The following is a 24894-nucleotide window of genomic DNA, read 5'->3' on the forward strand; positions in this document are numbered from 1 at the left end:
AAAAAGTGGCTCGGGCCTATCAACTACTATAACATTACATGTACGCATTAACTTTAGCTATATAAATTTTATTCCGTCACCATTCATAACATGCATTGCAACAAATCTTCTTTTGGATATATATCAAAGTTATTAAACTTTAGTTTAATTATTTCTCAAATTATATAGTTGAACAAAATTGCGTGTATCTTACAGAATAAATGTAAATCTAGCCATACCTAGCCTGCAGGATAACTTGATTTCTGTAAGCAATGCGTTCACAGATTTAAATTGTTTATATAATTGCCTATTCGTTGACAACAGAAAAACTGGTTACCCAGTATATGTAATAAGTACAAATAAGTGAGCTCAAACCCCTTTTGTTGTAGGAAGGTCTGTATTTTTATACAGAATAACATTTCATGGTTTTAACAAACTAGTGTTTGACTGCTCTGTGCTTACAGTGTATATGTATCATGGGCTTTGCCTGAGGTTTTCTGCTGTTATTGTGTTTTATAAACACACATTCTTTTTGTACTTTAAGGAAAATCTTATCTAAAGTAACTTCAAAGGCTTTACAATTTTATTATTTAAGTCCCTCGAGTGGTCTCTGTGTATAAACTTGTAGGCTGAGTAGGGGGCTACACCTTTTGAGGAAAAAGTTCAAATCAGTTTAATTGCAGTCAAATTTATTATGAAGTACGAATATAGTAATGTCCTAATTTGTTCTTACTAAGAAGCTAACATGTTAATAAACCTTCTGACTCTTATGGCCACAAAGAAATGATTCTAAATTTACTCAGAGAAGAAGCCTTTTAAATTGTACCACAAATAGCCTGTCATTTTTAATTTAAGTGGTTGAACCAGATCCTAATTTAAAAACATTACCTTCGTCATCTATTTTGTTATACTGTCTGTTGTATGGTGATACCGGCAATCTTTAGCCGCAATCAGTAGATGCAGACAAAATGATGTACAGTAGCATTTGGGCTTCTTTCAAGGTATCATCCGATGGACGCACCATAACTTTGAACGAAAGTCTCACGTATTCACACCTCGGCGAGACACGAGACCTTGGCGGAGGTCACATGCTTGAGATGAAAGCAGAGGTCGGACTACTCTCTCACAATGTCGTAGTACGAGGATCTATCAATCATCAGTGGGATGAAACAATAGAGGCGTGTGAAGCCGGATTTGACACAGGTATTGTACGCGCAATAGCATGGTATAGACAATTGTTAAAAAATACATAATGACTCAGTTTTTGTGAAACATTGTTATGTGGTTCAGTAGATAACATGTCATATGACGATGACAGACTGCACTTTAGTTTGTCAGCCTGTCTAGCAAGTTTTGATACAGAGATTTAGTCCATAGACAATTGATAGATAAGTGATGAATACTGGAATACTGCTATAGCTTCAAGGAAATGTAGCTCTCTACTGTCTCCATGCAGCAGACCTATATTACCAGCACAAGCTGTTGTAATATGTCACCCAATGCTACTTTTTGGTAATATGAGCAAAAGTTCATAGAAGTATTCAGGCTATGTAGCTCCATACACAAACCTCAGTGGTTTAATGTGAAACCTATATTGACAGACCATTCCTCAATTTGCTATACCTCACTGACTCATCATCTTGAGCTGAATCGAGGACATTACGTCGCCTCATAGAATCTTAGGGGTCATGAGTATACCTGTTAGAATAATGCTTGTATATACCCTGAATTAGTACACTTTCAGTATCTTGGACAGTTTTGAAAAGTGCAAGCGAAGACTGAAATTGGCTATTAAGGCCTTCAGCAGAACAAAATGCTCACAAACTCAAAAAAACATTGTAAAGCAGATTCAAAGGTCTTCTCTAAATTGATTTTATTACTAAGCAGCCTGCATACTTTTTGTCTACAATCCACTATAGGAAGAATTAGGAAAATGAAACCTTTGTGTTTCATTGCTATTTGAGATTTTCTTCATGTCTGTCTCCGTGTAATTCTTAAAATGAACTTGCACAAAATGTTAGTAGATTTTATAAGAAAGTATTTATATTTTTCTATTATTTTCAATTGTTTTTGATGTTTGAGGTGACCTGACTGCCAGGATGTTTTAAGATTAAAATCGACAAAACTTGATTGCAGTTAAAACACTCAGATCAAGCAAAAATGTGAATATGACGTCTATAGTTACGAAGAAATTGACAGAACAGATAGCCAATATACAGAACACTAAGCAGATATTAACTATGGCAACAATTACAACCCGTGACGTCATTTAGCATGTATTTTTCCTCTGATCATTTCAACCACGATCAAGTTTTGTCGATTTAATCTTGAAACATCCTGACAGTCAGATCACCTCAAACATCAAAAACAATTGCAAATAATAGCAAAATATCGATATTTTATGATAATATCTCCAAAAATTTTGTCTAAGTTCATTTTTAAAGCTGCCGGTAAACATACTGAGTACTTAATATGTATATATATAATTTATGCAGGTCAGTTTGCAACCCAGACATGCTTCCAGGGAAGATTTGGAGAGGAAATGGGAAGTGATGAGTTTGGTGGAGCAATTATGATGCACTCTCCAGTGCCAGACGAGAACTGGGTCATCGGGCGTCTCTCCCACATTGAAGTCACACATGCAGGTTTGTTTTTGTTTTGACAAATTAAACGATACCAATTTTATTGTCATTCTCATTGGTATCGTTTTATGGTTTGCAAATTAACTCCTACATACCAAGTGGTGTTTGACTATTTTGCCTCTCTAGGATTTGAGATTCTGGTGAGCATGTGCAGAGTTCATGGTATATGCTCCAGAAACCTCTACTTGACAGCAGTCTAAAGAGCTCATCTCACTCTTAACCTGCTTGGGTTCCACAATTTTCACATTGTATGATTTTAAAAAAGCGCCATCATTAACTAAATGGTGCTCAACTACCAACTACTGTTATTGGTTGACAGCTCTTTTTCATCACCATTGATTTCGGCTATTTATCAATAGTATGTAAACTTATATACAATGCAATTTATTATGCAGGCCAGGCCTTTAGGCTGGGTAGATACCCGATTCATTTCCATCTGAATGGTCACCAGAACATGTCATATGTGAAAGGCTGCAGCATACACAGGACCTTCAACAGAGCTATCAACGTACACAACACCCATGATGTCCTTATTGAGAACAATGTGATCTATCACATTAAGGGAGGTGCACTATTTCTGGAAGACAGCATTGAAACAGGTGCCTAAAACTTTTGGAAATTATTAATTCTTAAATTAGTTAAATTAAATTAATTAAATTATTGTTGCGAACTTTTTACAAAAAACTGGTTTCAACCTTAATTTACCATTATCTATATGGTTCAATGGTTTTGACCATGAATACCTTGCCTCTACTAGCTCTGCCCACTAATTTTTGGGTCAGTGCTGCCAGTTGTATCTTGTACTAACACTAGAACAATAGTTAGTTGAAGCACAAGAGCAAGTGTAATAGGATGGCCTTCCTAACATCATCAATGGTCCTTGTGAGATTTGAACCACCGACCTACTGATCATAAGCTTGCATTCGAAACGCTGAACCTTTGAGCTTAGATATTGAAAGTGCATTTTCAGAAGAACTGAAACAGTTTTGGTCAAATTTTATAAATTGTTTACAAGGTTAGCCAGGATACTTATTGGTAATGTAAATGTCTTTACACTCATAAAGGAACAGCTGAGCTTTTACGCTGATACCTACAATTTTAAACCACAGTCAAGAATAATAGAATTTGACCACCAGTATTTAAAATTGGTTTCAAGCATAAATTAGTATCATTTGCATGGTTCAATAGTATTGACCATAAGCACTGAAAATATATTTTTAGCCAAATTGTGAAACAGCTTGCGTCAAATTTTATAAAGAATTAGCAAAGTTGCCCAGGATGCCTATTTAGAACGTGAATGTTTTTTAAATTTGTGAGGAAACAACCAAGATTTTCTTCAGTACATATAATTGTAAATAAAAGTCAAGAAAAATAGGAATTAAATTGTAAATATTAACAATGTCAATAAATCATTAAAAAAGTCTGACTCCAGTTATATAATGCTAATTCAAATGGTTAATAAATTTAAATTTTATAGTCATGTTTTAACCAAATGTAAAACCTATCAATTGGGTCATGACAAGAAGACTAATGGTGGTAACATATTTTTATGATTCTCAAATAAATTCATCATTTTACACCGATATTTGTGAAGGTTGTACATGCGTCAATAAATTTGTATGGTCAATTCTATTTTTAAATAATCCTTTACTTTGTTTTTAAACAATAATACATTTAGTGCAATAAATACCAAACTGATTTTTTCAACTACTTTGAAAATCTGAGAAACTGAGAAATCTTGCATAGAATCTTTTTGAACAAAAGCAGTCATGTTGTACATAGCTTCAGCGCCTTCATATGCAAAATTTAATAATAACTGTGGTTTTATTGGTGTCCAAGAGGCGAAGCCTATAGCCATGTGTAGCCAACTTCTTAAAAAGTTGTGAATTGAGGTTGACCACCTCTAAGCATTGCAAGCTGTATACAATAGGTTCTCTATATAGTATACTATATTGGATTATAGAGCTTGTGTGATTAAATTTATCTTTCCTATGCAGGAAATATCATACAGTACAACTTGGCTATCTTTGTCACACCCAGCTCAAGTCTCCTCAACGATGATGTAACACCGGCAGCATTTTGGGTTACACACCCTACAAACATCATTAGGCACAACCATGCTGCTGGAGGCTCACACTTTGGTTTCTGGTAGGTATTGCGTGAGAGTTTTTTTAAACATGATCAGCTGATGTTGGCTCAATAAAATGCACTACAACACCCCTTATAAAGGGTTTCGATAATTTTCTTCAATAGGTTGTTATTGAATGAAATAGTCAATAACCTGGTTGAAGTAGGTGAATTTATAGTTTTAACATAAAATCTACTTGCATGTAAATAGTTGGGCACCATGAAGCATCATAGATATATAATTCACATACTATCTGTCAAAAGATGTCTTGATTCTTTCATTATTTCATTCTGTGATCAGTCTGTTAGATTCTGTGTATATATTGTTTTGGGAAAACATATTTTGGCATATATCAATTTAATCTGTTTTATAGAAACTAAGAATGGTTCACTTGTAGATCAAGGTCTATATTCACTTCGGCTTTGATTCATTTACTTAATCCCATTTGCGTGAGAAAACAATCGGAGCTAAGTAGTTTCTCATAAGTGTGTAACATCTGAGTAGGACTGACCTTATATTTTTAAATAGCATTAAGCAACACTTACAGTCGTAGTTAGTATTTGATACTAGTAGTTATTAGTAGTTACTAGCAACTAGTAATAGCTAGTAGTAGTTAGAAATAAGTAGTAATAGCTAATAGTAATTATTATTAACTAGCAGTAGTTAATGGTAGTTTGTAGTGATTAGTATGAGTTAGCAATAGTAAGTAGCAGTTAGCCATAGTGAGTAGCAGTTAGTCATAGTGAGTAGCAGTTAACCATAGTTAGTAGTAGTTAGCCATAGTAAGTAGTAGTTAGCCATAGTAAGTAGTGTAGCTAGCCATAGTGAATAGTAATTAAGGAGTTGTAGTTAACAGTAGTTAACTGCATTTGATAATTTTTACAAAATTACTACACTACAGGTACCGGATGCACACACACCCTACAGGTCCTTCGGCAGATTCTTCTCTTTGTCCTAAAAATGCTCCTCTTGGAGAGTTCAGAAACAACACCGCTCATTCCCTAGGCTGGTTTGGGCTTTGGACCTTTCCAGACTATTTCCCTATGGATGGTATGGTCCTTGACCTTTCTCATATTGTATATTTCCCTACCTAGTATATTTTGTTTCTAAAAAAGAGTGAATAAAGGCCCTTGAGCTCTGAAAATGGTTTCCATTAGTATAATCTACAGCCCCATAAGCTTGTTTGCTAATGCAGATAATTAAGAAACATTTCACATAAGCTATATTAGGAGACACCAGTTCATTTGGCTATTTGAGTAACCTCTAAATGACATACGTTTATTAATGTTAATGTGTCTGCACACTCACTCTTTACTGCTCAGAAACATGGGGTCTTTTGAGTATCTATCATGGTTCCTTGGCATATTTACCAGGCATTCATTTTTAATAAAAACAATTTCATGTACACCTAGGTGATGGAGTGTGCTCACAAAGAACCCAAAACATCCCCGCGGTCTTTGAGACACTGACTGCATGGCATTGTGAAAAAGGTGCTGAGTGGGTAAATGGAGGAGACCTTCAGTTTGATGGATTTGTGATGGCAAACAATGAGAAGGCTGGTAAGCATCTTTATTAATAAATCCCCATTGTCATTGTACGTGTGTGTGCGTGGGCGTGCGCGCACGTGCGTGTGTGCGTGTGTGCGTGTGCGCGTGCGTGCACATGCGTGTGTGTGCACTTATTCTAATGATATTCTCAGCATCTAGAAGCAAAAGTCCAAAAGCATAAAATTAATAGAAATGACCAATCACAAAATGAAGTTTACATAATTTGTTTTTTCTAATAGTTTATCTAGTTTGTAATAATGTTTATACGCATAGTCTTCTCATTAAGCTGTGTTAAAGTTTACTCGTTAGCAATTAAAAACCATGCTTTTTCGTGGTTTTCAAAACAAGATAGCTTTATTAGTTCTGTTTAACTAGTGTATTATGATTCTTTAGTTTGTTAAAAAGAGTTGACTTTTCAAATCATTGTCTGTAACATTAGTTTTTGGGTAAATACTTAGCATGACTAGAAAGCCACGAACATCGCCAAGAGTCCGTGAGAATGTAGCTTAAACCAGCAGCAGCATCAAAACCCTTTATGGGTTTCATTCAATACACAACTAACAATTTTCAACAATTTGAAAAAAATACATGTATTTGTCTCGACATGAAAGTAATTTCCATCATACAGCCTTCAAAGCTTTTTTACTTGTATCAGCTTTATAAATCAGTACATACATGCATGTAAGCAGTCTCTACCCACTTAATTTTTTTGTATTAAGCAGAGCTTTAGGCCTTCCTTTTTAGTTTTAAAATCATGAATTCTAAAAAGACTAGTGAGAGTTGTAGTAGTGAGAAAATTGAAGATATGACTTTCTGAGCATTAAAATAAAGTGGAAGAATATCATCAGAAATCTTTAAAACAATTTCTTAAGAATTTTACAAATTCATCTATGTGTTGTCATAAAAAGAAACTGTGATAAAGAAAAGCAAAAGTGATATAAAAAGGCTTAAAGATGAACTTACATTAAGTTTTTGTAGATTTTATCAGAAAGTATCGATATTTTCTATTATTTGCGATTGTTTTTAGTATTTGATCTGACTGCTGGGATGTTTCTAGATTAAAATCAATAAAACTTTATCACGATTAAAACACTCAAAAGAAAAACACGAGTGAAATTACATCACCAGTTGCTATCGTTGATATAGTAGTTGATATCGGCTATTGCGTTCAAGTCGAAGCGTTACTCATCTTTATGCTGTCGGTCTATTTGCAATTCTGGATGTTATAATTGCACTTTTGATTGATCTGAGCCTTTGAATCACGATCAAGTTTTGTCAATTTTAATCTTGAAACATCCTGGCAATCAGATCATCTCAAGCATAAAAAATAATTGCATTTGATAAAAAATACCGATATTTTCTGATAGATCTAGTAAAGTTTTGTGTAAGCTAATTTTTGAATGAGTGACGCTCAGTCAAACCTGGCTATTGCAACTAAAGATAACATTTTCCGAAATACAAACAAAAAAATAAAAAAATATAGTGTGTGTTATGTTAATTTATATTTTACTGATTCAAAATTGGACTAAGGTTATCTGCCTGCTGGAGTTGCCTGTACATACACACCATCTGCCTCCTGGAGTTGCCTGTACATACACACTATCTGCCTCCTGGAGTTGTCTGTATTTAGTGTAAAAGCAAAGTGGCCACAAAGCCTTTTATTGATTATGATTTTATTAATGTAGTTTTTTTCAATTTACTTTGTTGCCTTTTTTCAAGATATTTTATACAATGCATTTTTTGGTGTTTTATGTAATTCGGTTACATAAAATATTTATCATTGGTTTAAGAGCTGTGAAGTGAATTAAATGGAACGGAATGTCTTCCTATGAGAATATTTGATCCAACAGAAGACAGTTTCAACATGAAAAGCAGATATTGCAATAGAGTGGTTTTGTATGTTGAAGTTTTTAAAATGTCAAGTTGATTGGCTCAGCATGGAAGACTTGTCAAATACCAACTTCTAGATTGTTTGGCCTTTTTGTGTTTTGGGCAATACCAAAACAATAAACTACCAAAATGCTATCATCACTGCAGATTGGCCTTTATAGCCAGCTTTGTGACTTCTTCCCTACATCTTTTGCACCTCATTTATTTTTCTGAACGGACGAAACATCTGTCTGTCTGTCTAGCTGCTTTTTAAGTTTTGACGTGTTTGAAGAGTTCAAAATTTTGCGAAGCTGTACGTTTATCGATGAATTGCCCCAATCCAGAACTAGTACAAATTTTGTTCACACCTCAAATCTTACTTGGTTTAGATATTGATGGGAACTTTCTGCCAGTGATATGAACTCTTGTTCAAGTAAATGTTGTTTATTCTAGGAATTGAAGGCAAGTTAAACCTCCAACACACTCAATATTCGTTTGATGGACCAATAATAATAAACTCCGTCATTGCTGCTCAAACAGGAGAAGCGGGTTGTACAGACCGAGGAATCATCCTTCCTTTTAGCTCAGGATTTATGGTTCAGTACGTTTATTTTCATTACCTAAATCTCGATGTATATATATACATCATGGTTTGCAGTACTTGGAAGGATTTAGGGTATAAAACCAAATGATCCTCACAAATTCCATCTTCTATGTTTTTTTAAACTTACTTCGTGTTCAAGTTGTGACTCCGTGTCTGTTATGGACATGTCTGGACATGTCTGGACATGTCTGGACATGTCTGGACATGTCTGACCAGTCTGACATGTTTGAACTGATTCCATGTTTGTTAACTGTCAGTTTTTCAAACTGACACATGAAGCCTTGTTCTAAGCCCACATCAGAATTATTTGCGGTGCACCATTTAAATTGAGTAGCATCTTCATATAGCTTTTACATTCCCAAACCCTTAATAATGTTTTTACAAACAACTTTGCAACACGCAATTCATGTTTGGTGATATTTACTTTTGATAGATAACAGAATGGTGTACCAAATTACAGTTATACCTCAACATATGAGCGTAATGTTTTCTGTGGCTGAGCTCATATGTCAATATTCTCGTATCTCAAAGCAATATTTCCTACATAAAATAGCTGAATACAATTTAATTCGTTCCCATACTATGAAAAAACTACCTAAAGACAGGATGTTACAATGAAAAAGTGTGTTTTTAATTGTTGTAATTCAGTAGCTGTGCTCACAAAGTAACGAATGCCTATTTAGTGTATATGATCTGCAATAAAATAAAACTTTACTATTTGCAGTATTGTATGAAATTTTTACCTTCGGTACAGACATAGTAGCTAACTGCGGTCTGAGATAAACTTGACAACGATGCGTTTGGTACACTAGACTTTTTTGACGCTATGTAACATAATATGAACTTTGACTTTAACTTAAATGTATATAGCTTACCTAAAGCCCACTTATATAGCTTACCTAAAGCCCACTTATATAGCTTACCTAAAGCCCACTTATATAGCTAACTTACACATTTAAAGCTAAGTTTGAATTTTTTAGTAAACTTAACTTTAATTTTGTCCTAATCATAATTTTGTAATATTCATTTCAAGGTCGGTGCTTCTTGCCTTGCTTGCACTATAACCTTTAGCTAACCTTTCTAAGACTTTTTCAAACTGATTCCACCAGAATGACCAGATGATGTTGTTTTCAAAAACGACCTCTTGCATACTTGTCCATTTAGTGGCCATCACAAACCAGCTCATCTGCTTGTATCTCAAATGTTTCTCACATCCCAAGGCAGGAAATTTCTCAAAATGTTGCTCAAATAAATGAATTTTTTTGTATGTATGGACAGTCATATGTTGAGGTATTACTGTATATTGGTTTGTTAAGTTTGATGCGTTTTTTTTGTCTGCCTTAGAATATTTTTTTTTGTATATCAAAACTTACATCTGTTTATGTTGGTTAGCGATAATTGTTTTCGATGTATCTCTTTATGTCAAATCTTACAAAATTATGCACTCTTCGTATCATTTCAGCAACACTGAGTTCATTGGCTTCAACACATCAAATTGTGCTGCCCTTGGTGTAACTAGCATTGATGGAAAATGCTCATTTGGCTGTGGCGGCTACACATATATGTTTTCAGGTGAGCTTATTTAACTTACTATTATTATTGTTATTATTGTCATTATCATCTCCTGGGCACCGCCGATGGTGGGGTTTAATGTTATTAAAGTGCAGTGGGGTTTCTCAGCAAGCAACTTAGAGTTGCTACACTTTGAAAATGATGTGACACGCTTCAAGCCGTGATGACTCAGAGGAATTACACAATAACTTAGTGCCTCTTTTCACTGCATTAAGCTCTCCAACCACTATGCGAACAGTGATTTCATGTACCCACTACATCTTCTCAGTTCCTAACTCTTCAAAGTCCAATACCATCCTGACAATCAGTGAATTAGCCTAGCCAGATAAACCAAATAAACCATATAAACCAGATAAACCAAGCCGCCCGTGTGGATTGGCTTTTTGATAAACATTTGTGTAAAATATTTTTATTTTAACCAAATTTTTTTATATAACAGGCTATTATTGCTATTACTATTAGCTTAATATTGACTTAAAATATAATGATACAACAATCAGTACTACTATTTAAGATAGTATATTTGCTTAGCTCCTATGTTCCAGATTTTTGCGTAGCTAAATTTTTTTCTTTACGTGAAAAGTATTCCAAAAGGCTATAAATAAAAGTTTTGCTCTGCTATAAAACTTTTTTGGATTTTAAATGCTTACTAGTTTAGAGCTGTGCAGAAGATTTCAAATCAGAAGATCTCGAAGAAGATATTGATCAACCAGAATAAGCTGAATCAAAATGAACACAACCATCAGATCAGAACTGGTAGTTGAGGCCAAGAAACAAAAGATGCTAAATACTATTTTTAATAGTTTTCATTTTGTTTTCTGCATTTGTTATAAACCTTGCTTTTTTATGTCAGTTTTAAATATATATTTGTAGCATTTACCAAATTATTATTTTATAACTTACAAATTTGCAGACTCATAGCATAGCATTTGATAACGTAATTGCCGTTATCTAAATTTGCTTTCGATGGATCAAGGCTCATAACTAATCCATTGCACATATAAAGCCAATTTTTTCTGCCAACTGTAGCAAACATACGAATTTGTGGAATTAGTTTTTCCACAGCATGGTTAATTTTTTTCTAGGATCCAAAAAGTACGTTCAAAATTCAGCATTGAAAAACAATCTGTACCCGATTTAAATTGTAACTCGTAATATGAGATTAACTGTAAATATGTTAACTGTAAGAAAGACATAGCAGATTGTAAAAAAATTTGTCAGCTTTTTAATGCATAGTTATTTAAGTCTCTACAAAAAGTTTTAGATAAATTATAGCAGTTTTTATGCAGCTATGTCTGAGGTCTAAATTACGCTACTAAACAGCTTGATTTCTTTGGGCTGTGATTCCCTGCCGTGAAATCGCTAATTATGGGCCCTTGATTTCTACAAACCTTTTTTTGTCCCTTTGTTATTGACACCTGTAATAATGGAGGAGGCTACAACAATGATCACAGTTTTTTCTCCCAACTATGAATAATTGTATCTGACCTTCTAGCATAAATGTTCTTATTTGTATGATTTTTGAAGTCATAGAGTAGCTTGCATAATATGCAAGCTACTCTATGACTTCAAAAATCATACAAACAAGAACATGGAAAATCAAGTTACTATATTATGGTAACTTGATTTTTCACTCTCAGTGGCAGCTTGCAGACTGAGTTTAAAAAAAATGCTTGTTTATTTTAGGTTATGCTATTCACAAACTATTCAGTTAATATACTTGCATATCATGTTGTGTCTGATGTTATATTATTTGTTGACAAGTGCTTAACATCCTCCTACTAGGTAGTTTACTGTTTCTTTTTCTGGTTTACATAGATGGCACTCTACATTGTTGTTTTTGTTTTTCTGGCTGAAGAGAATTTGGTATTTATAGCCTGAAGTTACTCTTCAGTTTTAAGAGAATGCAATATTTATGGGCCCACTTTTTCTCCTTGCTGTCATTAAAATTATATATTTTCTTGGTTTTTCTTCTTATCCTTCTAAATGATCCGCTCTTTCAGCACGTTATGGGTTGTTGCTATTAGATTATCCCTTGTTTGTCAATAGCCCATTATGTGATTTCTATTTATTCTTCTCATCATCTAGTGATTTTCGCGGAGTTTTAATAGTTCAATGATGGTTACCTCCTTCATTGATCTATTGATTTGTCTTCTCTTTTCTTTTGGAATATATAAAATGTGTACACAAGGTCTTACTTGCTCATGAACATGATCTTTCTGGATTCATCATTACTATTATTGCTACTATTACTTCTAGTTTAATTACCAGTAGACCATAGTCATTCATATGCTATGCTCTGTAATAACTACATGTACTACTGTAACACTGGTCTATAATAACATATCAAGTTTCAGCGTGTCAGAGTATTAGTTTTATCTGATATTGGTTTAAAAACCTTCTGTGTAATGTAGAGAGCTTCAGTACAGTTTCTGAAACCCCCAACCTATTGGTTTATCATATCTCATTCTCTAATAGTAGCATACAAGGGTAGTTAACCAAGCTTGAGAAAACTGCTGCTGCTAACCAAAACTTTAAAAGCTGTATATGATGCCTTGACTGAGATGTTTACAATTGTTCACAGGCCAGTCTTTTTAGGTTTCCTAATACCACCAGTTGCCTGAATTTACAGCATTTTCATTGCTAAGTTGACGACATCAAACTGAGCACTCTTTTGATCTGTAAAATTTTATTTTTAAAATAGAGATCACAAAAACAAACAGTCCTCAGATGGGAGCGTATAGATGGGAGCATGAAGCAGCCTATCATGACCTTGATGGCACTCTAACTGGAACTGCTGATGCTAAGGTTGTTCCAACTAACCCATCACTTGATCCTAACATCTGCACAGCCTCTCCAGACTTCAGCATAGGCAACCCAGGAGGAAGCGTGTGTGACACTCCCCTTCCGTTTCACAGATACTCTTGGAACAACGTAAGTTTAAAGTGTATTGATGCCCTTTATGCAATTTTTATCTCCATCTTCAAGTTAAGTAGCTATGTAAAACTTCTTAAAACTGTCCTCGGTAGCGCCATTATTGTATGCTGACAGTTGGCTTACCCATTTTTGCAATGTCACACTATTTACATTTTTTATGTTCAAGATGGTCAATGCTGTGATATTCTCTAAAACTGAATCTCCAACATAACATTGCAGTGTTAATTTTGTTTTGATTCAGTAAAGATTAATTGTTATTGTAGTCAGCCATCCAAAATTAAAAAAAAATATACTGCTAATTTAATTAGAATGTCGCAGATAAAAACAAAGAACACCTATTTTAAACAGTTACGGATTCTGCTCAAATAGAAAGTTCTAAGAGTATTGTTTGGCTCGATCGGTACAGCTTAAATAACATTAATTTTAATGTTTAATAAACTAATTTTAATCTTAATAAATTAATTAGCTTCAATAACATTAATTTTACTTGTAACATTATTTTTATGCAGAGTATGTACAGCATGCGACTATCTTTCTGTGCTTATGATATGCATGTTATACTCTCCAGAGTTATAGTTTGCCTTCAATTTTCTGATTTCTGTTATGATGGGAGGAGACAATGATTTGAGCAATTCTTCATGATATAGTATTTCAGTAATTACATCTCACTGTCTTACATCTCATCTCGCGGGGATTGCAAACATCATAGCGGGTAGAAAATAAACGTTGCTAAAATCGTTTAAGACTAAGTAATAAAGTGTTGATTAATTCTTGTTGAAATTGTTTTTTTCTGTCACCAAGCTTTTCAAACACACATGCTATATTACAGGCTCAACCAGCTTCCCTCGACTTCAAGAATGCTCTTTTGACGACAGAACACGGAACCAGTTTTGCACCTTGGCTTAAAAAAAGGTTGACTCATCCGTTTGGTTGGATGGTGATGTTGATGGGTCACACAACATACAACCTCACATATGAAAATGGGGGACATTTTACCAACACCTCAAATACTGGAGTCTTCTATATGTTCAATGTAGGTTGTCATTCTCAACATTAGAGAAATTACTCGAGTTTGTAAGGTCTTCCTTCAAAATTCTGTTGCATCTAGCATTCGAAACAAAAAGTATAGGCACTGCTAGTAGTGAAGTAAATTGTATCTGTCAAACTTGTTATAGGTAAATAGCAAATATGTCTAGCAAATATGTCTAGCAACTTTCTAGCAAACATGTCAAGTCAAATTTATACATTATTGTGCAAACTAAAGAATTTTGAAATTTTTTTTATGTTTGAGCTTTCAGCATTTACAAGACATGTTTTATTTATTGTGAAACCTGTTTGGGAATTAACTGATGAAAAAATATGAGCTCTGACTAATAGTTAGCGCCTTTTGAATAGTTGATTGAGGACCAGAAACTTAACTTAAAGGTGGACTTGCAACAAAATTCACAACACAGTTATTTGAAATCAAAAGATGCACCATGTTTTACTCTGCTGTGTTGTAGGTGCAAATATGTGGAAATGTGATTATAAACTCTTAAAAACTTAAAAACGAACAGTTAATCGCAGCCATCACAAAACCGCCGTAGATTAGAATATCTTTCCAAAATGGCTCAAATGGGGTGTAGTTGAATGAGATGGCTTCTGTTTACACTTTCACGCAACCGAATTTGTCGAAATATTTTCACCAATATACTTCGCACATTCAATAAAACCATGTCTATTGTTCTTACGCATCTATTTTATCGTCATTGTAATGCTGTCACTTTTTAGCACTAATATCTTATAACCTACGGTGAAAATTCGTTTAATTTTTTAACCTTAGCTCAAAGGAATACATATCATTATCTGATTAACATGATGGGTCTGTTGGTCACCTGTGATAATCGAAAAATGCTGCAGAAATTATTTGCAAAGTATGGGTCACATGATCAGATTACGACTAGACAATTTGACCTAGTTAAAACAAAACTGTAAAGTAGCGAGCATTTATACTTGATACGGGGTCTTCGGTAAAACCCAAAGTGTTTGTCATAAACTAATGCTACAAAAAGTTTTATATTGAGCCTTTTATTGGCCTTCCAATTAACGTGAGAACAACATGTGACAAAACAATAACCAAATGTAATGACTACGTCAGAGAAATAACCTGATAACAACGATCTATGGCGGTCTCATGATGGCTGCGATCAACTGTTCGGTTTTGACCTTAAAGAACTTGTAATCACATTTCCACATATTTTGCGCCTACAACACAGCAGAGTAAGACATGGTGAATCTTTTGATACCAAATAACTGTCATGTGCATTTTGTTGCAAGTCAACCTTTAACTGCCAAATGTTTAGGGCATGGAAGACTGCTTTCTTTGATATAAAAAAGTCTAAACATAACGTTTTTTAAGCTCCCAAACCAGCATTGCTACGTGACAGTTACGGTTTGCTGACAGTGAAATATTAGATAAAGTGTTCCTTATCAATGTTAGACAAGATGATGTAATTTTCATAATGCTAATTTAATTTTGCTTAGTGAAAAAATGAAACTCTTTCCTGAAGCCGTTCAGTTTTCAAAGTGTTCACCAAAGATGTTTAGGATATATGTTGAGTTGACTTGACACTTGGTTAATTTAAAAAACTTCATGTAACCCTAAATTGAATCTAGTATATTCCTATTTAGCCACTAACCTGACTGTTATAAAATGTTTGGCTCACAGAGTTGAGTAGAGCTACTGCAAAAAATAAACGAGTTTATGACAACCATCGGAATATCAGTACCTCAAATTCTTGCAGAATGATTGGCTATTAACTAGCAAGGAGTATGTGCATATCGCAATAAATTAGTTTATGGCCTTTGTAGGATACAGACTATGTAATCATGGGTCAACAGTTGTATCAGCGACCTGATAGGTTTCAAGTCGCTGCCGGCCCTCTTTCTGAGGGCAGTGAAAATGAGCTGACCTATGAAGACAATGTACATGGAGACTGGCACTTGAGTGATGAACTCATGTTTACATATTTAGGTATGGACTCATGTTTACTTTTATCTCTCTATAAATTGTCCTTAAAGCTACTGCTTTTGCCCTTTCTGTAAGCTTTCCAACAATAAGAGCCGCACATGTCCAAAGCTACAGCTGGAGGGCAGAAAAAGATTGCATTATACACGAGCCAAACCCAAGACATCTAGCCTTGTAACCCAGTGCACTACCACGTGTACAACTCAATTACCTGTCTGCATTTTGGATTAATTGTGCAGCGCTTATTGCACATGATGATCTCTCGGGGCACATGTAACTGGTTGGGTATTAGTTTACATACAACTCACATTAGTTGCTTGTTTTAAACTTAATATCTTTTTGCAACTGACATACAAAATTTTTAAAATTATGTTCTCCTTTGTCTGTAAATGCTCTGAAATCTCTGTGTAATGTCAAACTGTCTTATCTTCAAATAGTCCTAAATCTGCCAAGCCAATTGGTGAATTGTGCAGAAACTTTGGATCATTTAAACCTTTTGTGAACCCCTCATGGCTATATCTTCGCTGTTATCTAATATTTTATTAATTTCAGCTCAAAATTAAGTCAATCACTTTTAAAACTTTTGCTTTTCTTTACTTTTCACTATCTTTCCATTCAGAACTGTTTGCGATTTTGGGTAAAAGTTGATGTTTGTTATAAAAATACAAGGACTATGATGAAACGTGAACGCAAAAGTCATCAGTTTGACTTTGCCTTACTGTTAATCCTGAAATCTTGGAGGTTTTTATATAAATGCTACTTTTACTTGCTTATTTTTGTTGTAGGACATTTTGACTTTTTATTAATTCTTTGGACTTTTTTATCAGCAAGGCAATCCAAATAGTGACTTTAGCAAAAAAATAGTATAGTCTAGCTAACACAGAATTTGTTTACACAAAATGCTACGCCAAGCGTAAAATGCAAAGAAAGAAATTAAACAAGCCTTTGTTCTGTTGCTTTTGAAAAGCGGAGAATGATTTTTCAAATGCGAGATTTGCATGTATTAGTTTTTATATTTATATCTTCAGGCCTAAAAACCTCTGCAAGCATTTTAAATCAAAGAAAATGCAGCATGAAATTAATTCTGCACAATAATCTTTAGAATATGATTATAACATTATTTATGATGGGAAAACACAGACCATGCACGCTCTGAGCATAAACACTGCTTAACACTGCATCACTGCTGTTTTTCCAGTGGTGACAGAATAGCAGAAGTCACAAAAAGTGGTTCACTTTTTATGTACTACCAAGCTTCATTGATTGTCTATTTTACCTAATAAAATGACAATGTTAACTTCTGTTAACAGTCACCACATTTAGCTACTGATTCAAAATAATTGGAAAAATTTGCATGTTTTGGATCAAAACTTTGATCGTGCAATTTATAGGATATCTGAGCAAAATTTTATGATAATATATTTCTAACAATACACTACCAATAAGACTTTCCTTTTCATTAAGCTAACCAGTAAATTGATGTTTAAAAGGCTGATTAAAATCCGATTCATAAGATATTTGAATATATTTTTATTTTATTATATTTTTAATCAAATATAATATAATATATCATCATTTTGATACTAGTGTTTAAATTACTTTTTTGCATGTTTTGTCGCATTGAGCCAGGTTTGTGCACTTGTATCTCTTTTCTTTTTTTGCATTATACCAGCAATCTTTTCATGTTTGTTACAGTATCTGGAAAGACTTCAGTGGCTAAGAGATCATTAGGTTATGGCAACGACAAGTCAATCAACTTTAGAGTTTTTACTTGCTTTTTCAATGACTGCGTTCCACCACCAGATCCAAATCAGGTTCCTCCACCAACTACCAGACCTGATGATGCAATCTTCTGGTCACAGGTAACAAACAATAAGTTTCTTTTACACGTTACTGCTTGATTGGACACTTAAGCATAAGCCTCATCTTTGTATATGAACTCCTTTTATAAGTTAAGAGTGTTTCATTGACACAGGATAGTGCATGGGAGAAGGCAGAGGATGGCTGGGGTGGTAACAATGGTGATGGTACATTCAGTCCTCCAGTGGATGACAAAGATGTCAAGATATTTAATGGTATGGCCTATACACCCTTGTTGTATGTAAATACTACCACATCATGGCACTCATAGATACATGGAAAGACAGCAATGGAGGAAACTGTTGCCACGCTTCATGGAATTCTCCACTTTGTGTTGCTATTTTGTGTGCCAACTTCTAACAGCTCCAACTTTGATACAGCTTAATGGTCGCTGTCTTATTCACATATCATACGTAAATCATAATTTGCTGACTTTATGAATGACTTCATTTTGTTTTTTATGGAATACTTCTGGTATCACAATCAATGTGTATTTTAGAGGACTGGGTAGTCTTAGACACACAACCTGCACGCATCAATAAGCTCTACATCTATGGTGTTCTGGAGTTTGAACCTGCCAAGATCAATGGTAATCTATTTTCTTCTTTTTATTTTTTTAGTTCTAGACTTTTTAGTTCTCCTAAGAATGGCTAGTAATTAAAATAGCATAACTCTATTGTATGAAGCTGAGTAGCTTCTTTAGTATTAATTACCTTTAACTGGTCCAGTAAAACCTTTCTAGTAAGAACTCATAGATATACTGTTAAACAACAATCACTGTCAATTGCCGATTGTTCGGTTGCGGTAGCCTATTGGAACAGATCCAGTGCAACTTCATTTTTAGTAGTACTAGCATTTTTGGTAGTACTAGTGTATGCTGTAAACCAATAGAATCACTGATAATCTGCACTTATAATATCAGTAGACAGTGTAGATTGGTCAATTATCTCACTTGCAAAGCAACTTGGCAGTCACAAAAGTCTGATGAAAGCTCATAAAAAGTAACTGACTAATGTGCAAGTAGGTTAACTGCAACGTGAAAAGAGAAAGTAAATTAAAATTTTAGAAGGTCTAGTAATGAGATATAATTGAATTAATAGAGAAACTCTGTGATAAGTCTGTGAGCCAGCAACAAAACAACTGGTGAGCAAAAGAGAAGGTTATGACTCTGTCGACTTTAAATATGAAGTAATTAGAGAGGCAGCTGAGTGCAAAATTCAAACACAGTTTAATTCAAATTACATATCTAACAAGAAGAGGAAACATATAAAGTTATTAATAGAAGCAAGTGTGATGCTGAGATGACATTCATGTCAAGAAGTGCTGCTGAAGAAAATAATAGTGCTCTGTGCAATTTGCATATAAACTGTTTACGGATTGTTTTTTAGTATATATATATGTTAAACCAAAGGACATTTTTGGTTCGTTACGCATAATTTTGAATGATACTTGTTTAACATACATGTACATGTATTTGATTAAAATCATTTTGGTTTAAAAAAAAACTAGTTGGTTCCCTAAAAGCGGTCAATTCTAATTTACTTTAAACCCCATGCTAAGTTTGTGTACAATCTCTTTACTGTTCTGTTGTTTTAGGTGAATACCTAGACTTCACTCTGAGCGCTACACATATACTGCTTTTTGGAGGCCGACTTTTTGTTGGCTGGGAAGACAACCCTATGAAAGGAAATGTTGAAATTGTTCTGCGAGGTGATTGGTCAACTGAAGAACAATATTTGCCATTTGGAGGGCCAACTGTCGGTGCCAAAGCCATTGGTAGGTAACTTAGATGAAGTATTTATCTTTCGAGGGGGGGGGGGGTTAAAGCAAAAAATGCTCTAATTTCAGAATACTGTAACACCTCTATTTGAGCACCAACTTTACTTGAATGCCGCCTTTAACAAAATGACACTATAGGAGAAAAGGTTTTAAAAACAGCATCAGCCTTGAATTGAATGTCACTTATATTTGACTGCAACTTTGACATTCTTTGATCTTTGTGAACCCATAATGGAAAATGATCAGTAGTAGAGAGACCACAAAATGGAACTAGTAATGACTCAGTTATATCAATAACAATTACCGTATTTAATCATGTATCCATTGATCCCATGTATAAAGTATAAACCAATAGGTATTTTTAAGACAAAAATTACATTATTACAAGTATTACTGATGTATAAGTCTACCTAGAATATATTATTCCACAATATTCTGTAATCATATCGATTCCGCATTAATTTTTGCTATTCGACATATAAAAGCATAACTTTCAAATTTTGAAGTTTTTAATTCAATATGATAAATAGTTCTTCAACAGGTTTTAAACATGGTTTGGGTTGACTCGCTTACGATAGTATTTGTGCAAAAAGACTGCAGGATAAAAGCGCAAGTTAAGTGTTTGCTGCTCTTTAGCTAGAAAACAAACAAAAGCGAATATTTATAGAGCAAGGTCTATTATGAATATGTGAATGGTTGTAAAATCTTCTTAATGCTCTTTCCAAATATATCAATCGTTAAAATCAAAACCTGTCAGTGGCAGTATATAGTACAACAATGATGGTTGTTTTGTTATGATTGAAATACTCATTGTAGGTTTGACTACCGATAACACATGCCATATGTTCACTGATATTTGATACTGATAGCTCTGTGATATAACTTTAACATTTATATGACAAAGTTTCATTGTTATGAGAGTTTGTTATAGCTTCATAGAGTGATGTGCATATTGCATCTATAACAGCGCAGTTTTCTTTTCATATTCACATTATATTCATCTCAGCAGCAGCATAGCCATAAACATTGCTCATGTATAAGTCAACCCCCCAAATATTACCTTACAATCTTCCCCGAAAACTCGACTTATTTATGACTATAAATGATAATTTTTTTATCGCTTCTGTTTGTATCAAATCTCATTTTTTTAACTCTAAAGCTTCAATGTTTTTTATTTAAAATCTTGAAGCAACACTATCAAAATAATGAATAACTGTATCTGTATACTGTTTTACTTGAAGTAGTTCCTTGTTTAACTCTGACTGATACTTTGATGTATATGAGGAAAGGTTTAGTAAAAAAGCTTGGGCCGATGGCATTAATGTCACTCCGCCCGAATGAGAGTGCAAAATATAGTCAACGTTAGCATCGCTTCGCCCGTAAGAGGGTCAAATTAAATTTCCTTTCCCAAAACTCTGATGAACCTGTAAAAAATACAGCGCTACCCTCTATGTGCAGGTCACCTATACTAAAACCCCTCTTTTTGAGAATGGTTAAAAGTCATGGTGTTCAAATAGAGGTTTTACGTTAATTTTGTGAAGGTTAGAGTTTGACAATGGTGCTAAGGTGGTATTATGTGGTACTAATGTTATCATAATAACTATTTATAATGAACCCGAACTATTTTCCACATTAAAACTTGTGTTTTTAATATTAATGCTAAAATGTGTCAATACAGTTATGTATAAATGTGTTGGCATTCTCTACGTGCCATTTTCAATGATCCCTGATCAACATCATCATTAGTTTGTAGTATAAAGGATAGCTTGCAGAAAAGGCAAATAACAACATTTTTACAACGCTTGCATAATGCTTTTGTTATATGGCAAATGATACATTAGAGCTTGCTGAAAGCGTTCTTTTATCCTATTTTATAGACAGACACCATTCTTATTGTGGTAAATATTATGATGCATATAACTCTTATTGACTGAAAAATCATTTTCCAAAGATTTCACTACACTAAATTGGCATTAGACTTCCGACCAAAAGGCTCTTCTTAAAACATCCCAAGAAAATTGGCAAACAGGTGTGATGAAGGTTATGATGGCTGTTTTGAATAACATAGAATATAATTTTTGGTCTATATAATCTAGTACCAGTCATTGTAAGCGTGGACTGGTGACACCTAAATTTTTGTTCTTCATTTGGATAGAGTAAATGATTTCAATTTTTTAAGGTAATTATTTAGCGATTATATAAGCTAATAACATAATAAGGCAAATTACGGTTTCTTCATAAAGCCATTTAAATAATGGTACAGTTTTTTTATTTAAAGATAAGTTGTGGTCATAGCTGATGCAGGCAAAATGTAGCCGCATTTGAACAACAATTAATAAATGGTTTATAATGGTTTTTAATCGCAATTTAGAGAATTATAAAAAGTGAGAAACACTTTTGTATTGCAAATATTTGTTATTTGAGGATATTTTTGCCAGATAAATGGCTGGTGAACTATTTGTCTTCTAGGATGGAAGATGGAAATAAAATTATATACAATTTATAAAACTATAGAAAACTGCAAACAAAATTTGAATGTGGAATTTTATCAGGTATTACAGCTGAATATTTGCCAGCAGAAGGGTTAAAACATTTCAGATACTTGTATCAGCTCTACAATAACAGGTAACTCTGTGTGCTACTGCAGCAGTCAAGAGATATACCCACCAGTCATATAAGAACATGGTTGATGATTCTGAATTTTAGGTGTTTTTGGGAGTCTTGACATTCATGGCATGAATAGGAGTATTTATTGGACTCGCTTGTCTCAAGAAGCTAGCGTTGGCTCCGCAGAAATCACAGTTGTGGATTCTGTAAGTATTTGTGACTATGTGACTCAAAGAAACGCTGGAACAAAATATTGTTCTCCAGGAAAGATGCATGTTTTATGTATTTTGATATTGACATCCAGCCTTTGTAGATATGTACATGTACATATAAACATATACATATACATGTACATCTAGACATATACATGTACATCTAAAAATATACATGTGCATGTACATGTATATGTCTAATTTAACAAGAAGTTCCCTGGTTGAGTCATTATACCTATTTATTGTGTTTAGCTCTTGCAATCACATGTCATTTTATCCACAATCAAAGCCAGATGGCATGGCTAAACACTTACAAAAGTTTTAATTGTCACCATAAATGCCAGTCAAGTTTTCTAGCTGAATGTTCATGTAAACCACCATCTGTGTCTTAGGTTGACTGGGTAACCGGCGATGAGATTGTCATATCAACATCTGGTCTAAGTGCTTGGGAGTCAGAAGTGAGAAAGATTACAGCCGTCTCATCTGATAGACAAACACTGACTCTCAACACCAGCTTGAATTATAAACACACTGGTAAGATTTATTTTTACTTTGCTTCTCTCTTTTTTATTCAGCGCCATCTCTCTATTACACTAACTCCCTATACACTTGGGAGTTTGAGTGATCAGCATTTAGAACTGACGAGTTGTCACATCCCCATATTACTGATTGATGACTGTGAAGTCATGAGGGGTAGCTTGCATAATTTATGTAAAACTTATATAAACTGTGTGTTTTCTAATTTTCACAATTTTACAAAGACTATCTCTTTAAATTCTTACAACTGTATTCTCTTCTGTCATAAACGCTCTGATATAATTATTGAGATGCGTTAACGTTATTATCATTTTACTTTTAGCCCAAATTTTAGTCTCACTGTTAAAACTCCTTGCATTTTTTATATTTTCTACTATATTTCATTTCAGATTTTTACTTGCTCTTGGCAGCAAATTACCAATATCCTCCCATATAAGCAAATTCTAGAATGAAAATATGCTTAAACAACTTATGAGTCCAACTTATATGCGTCGCGTGAGTAACTCTGATTGAAAGCAAACAAAATGACACTACGCTAACTTAATTTTACCAACTACAACTCGAACCTTTGTTAGCTCAACTTCATTAATAAAAGCAAAACAAAACAATAATGGGTACCACTATATTTATTTTAAAATCTTTATTTGAATGCCACCTCCATTTGATTGCCACTGTAGGAGACAGGCTGATAATTAGAGCGCCATTCTTTAATTGAACTCAGCCTCTATTTGACCACCACTTTGACGTTCTTTGCTCTTCACAGACCTATAATAGCAAGTGACAAATAGAAAAGTGTTCAAAAACAACAAATTCAGCTAACTTCAATGCAAGGAGCAGGCTGTAATATTATCACAGGTTAATAGAAAGCAATCGATATTAACTTGTAGAGATATTTCTCAGCTTCTCAAGCATATTTATTTTGAAATCTATGACAAGTTGGGAGTAAGTTAGCAGATGTCTTGCATTCAAAAGAGTTCATGCTGCTCTGCCCGAAGGAATGTGCAATGTATAGGCGACATTCGCTTCGCCCGCAAATGGGTTTAATTTGACTTTCCAAAATTCTGATAAGCTATTTGAAAATTACAACACCACCCTCTATTTGAACCTAACCTCTGATAAAGCTCCTCTTCAGAAGAAGGGTTGAAAAATAGAGCGCCATGGCGTTCAAATAGCGATTTTATGGTAACACTTTAGCTACTAAATATATTTTTATGTAGACAAATAGCAGACAAACCAAATATTTAACATTAGCGCATATAAGTTGTCATAAAATTTGACCAATATAATTATCATTCAACTTTAAATTTTCTGGTGCCATGAAAAGGCCACAAATGTGTTGCAGATTCAGTTCGGACACTTTTCGTGTTTTCTTCATACTATCACGGTGGGCAAGCTAAGCATTTTTCAAGTCAGACGAGTTACCACTATTAGCTTACGACTATTATAGCTTACGACATTATTATTACTGTTGAAATAAACACTCATTGTCACTGCTATTTTTGCCCCATAGATAATTATGGGAAGTCCATTGATCGACAGTTTGTGAAACTTACGTAGCTGTAATGCTTCTGATCATCGCGAAGAATAAATAGCTATAAAAACATGCTCTTGAAA

At 34.0% G+C, this 24894-nt stretch overlaps 1 protein-coding gene across 1 annotated transcript in view; it reads left to right on the forward strand.

Annotated features, from left to right (window-relative positions):
- LOC137405089 (fibrocystin-L-like) overlaps positions 1-24894 on the forward strand; it is a 114224-nt gene that overhangs the window by 53102 nt on the left and 36228 nt on the right. The window contains exons 44-60 of the mRNA XM_068091315.1: positions 981-1182; positions 2475-2624; positions 3017-3220; positions 4619-4769; positions 5651-5799; positions 6162-6308; positions 8619-8766; positions 10232-10341; positions 13046-13275; positions 14108-14311; positions 16129-16291; positions 17981-18174; positions 18243-18360; positions 18645-18734; positions 19742-19921; positions 22631-22737; positions 23136-23277. Coding sequence (XP_067947416.1) covers positions 981-1182; positions 2475-2624; positions 3017-3220; positions 4619-4769; positions 5651-5799; positions 6162-6308; positions 8619-8766; positions 10232-10341; positions 13046-13275; positions 14108-14311; positions 16129-16291; positions 17981-18174; positions 18243-18360; positions 18645-18734; positions 19742-19921; positions 22631-22737; positions 23136-23277 — 2689 coding nt within the window. The remainder of the gene's footprint in view (positions 1-980; positions 1183-2474; positions 2625-3016; positions 3221-4618; positions 4770-5650; positions 5800-6161; positions 6309-8618; positions 8767-10231; positions 10342-13045; positions 13276-14107; positions 14312-16128; positions 16292-17980; positions 18175-18242; positions 18361-18644; positions 18735-19741; positions 19922-22630; positions 22738-23135; positions 23278-24894) is intronic.

This window comes from Watersipora subatra, chromosome 9, assembly GCF_963576615.1.
Source record: "Watersipora subatra chromosome 9, tzWatSuba1.1, whole genome shotgun sequence".
Taxonomy (NCBI): Eukaryota; Metazoa; Bryozoa; class Gymnolaemata; order Cheilostomatida; family Watersiporidae; genus Watersipora; species Watersipora subatra.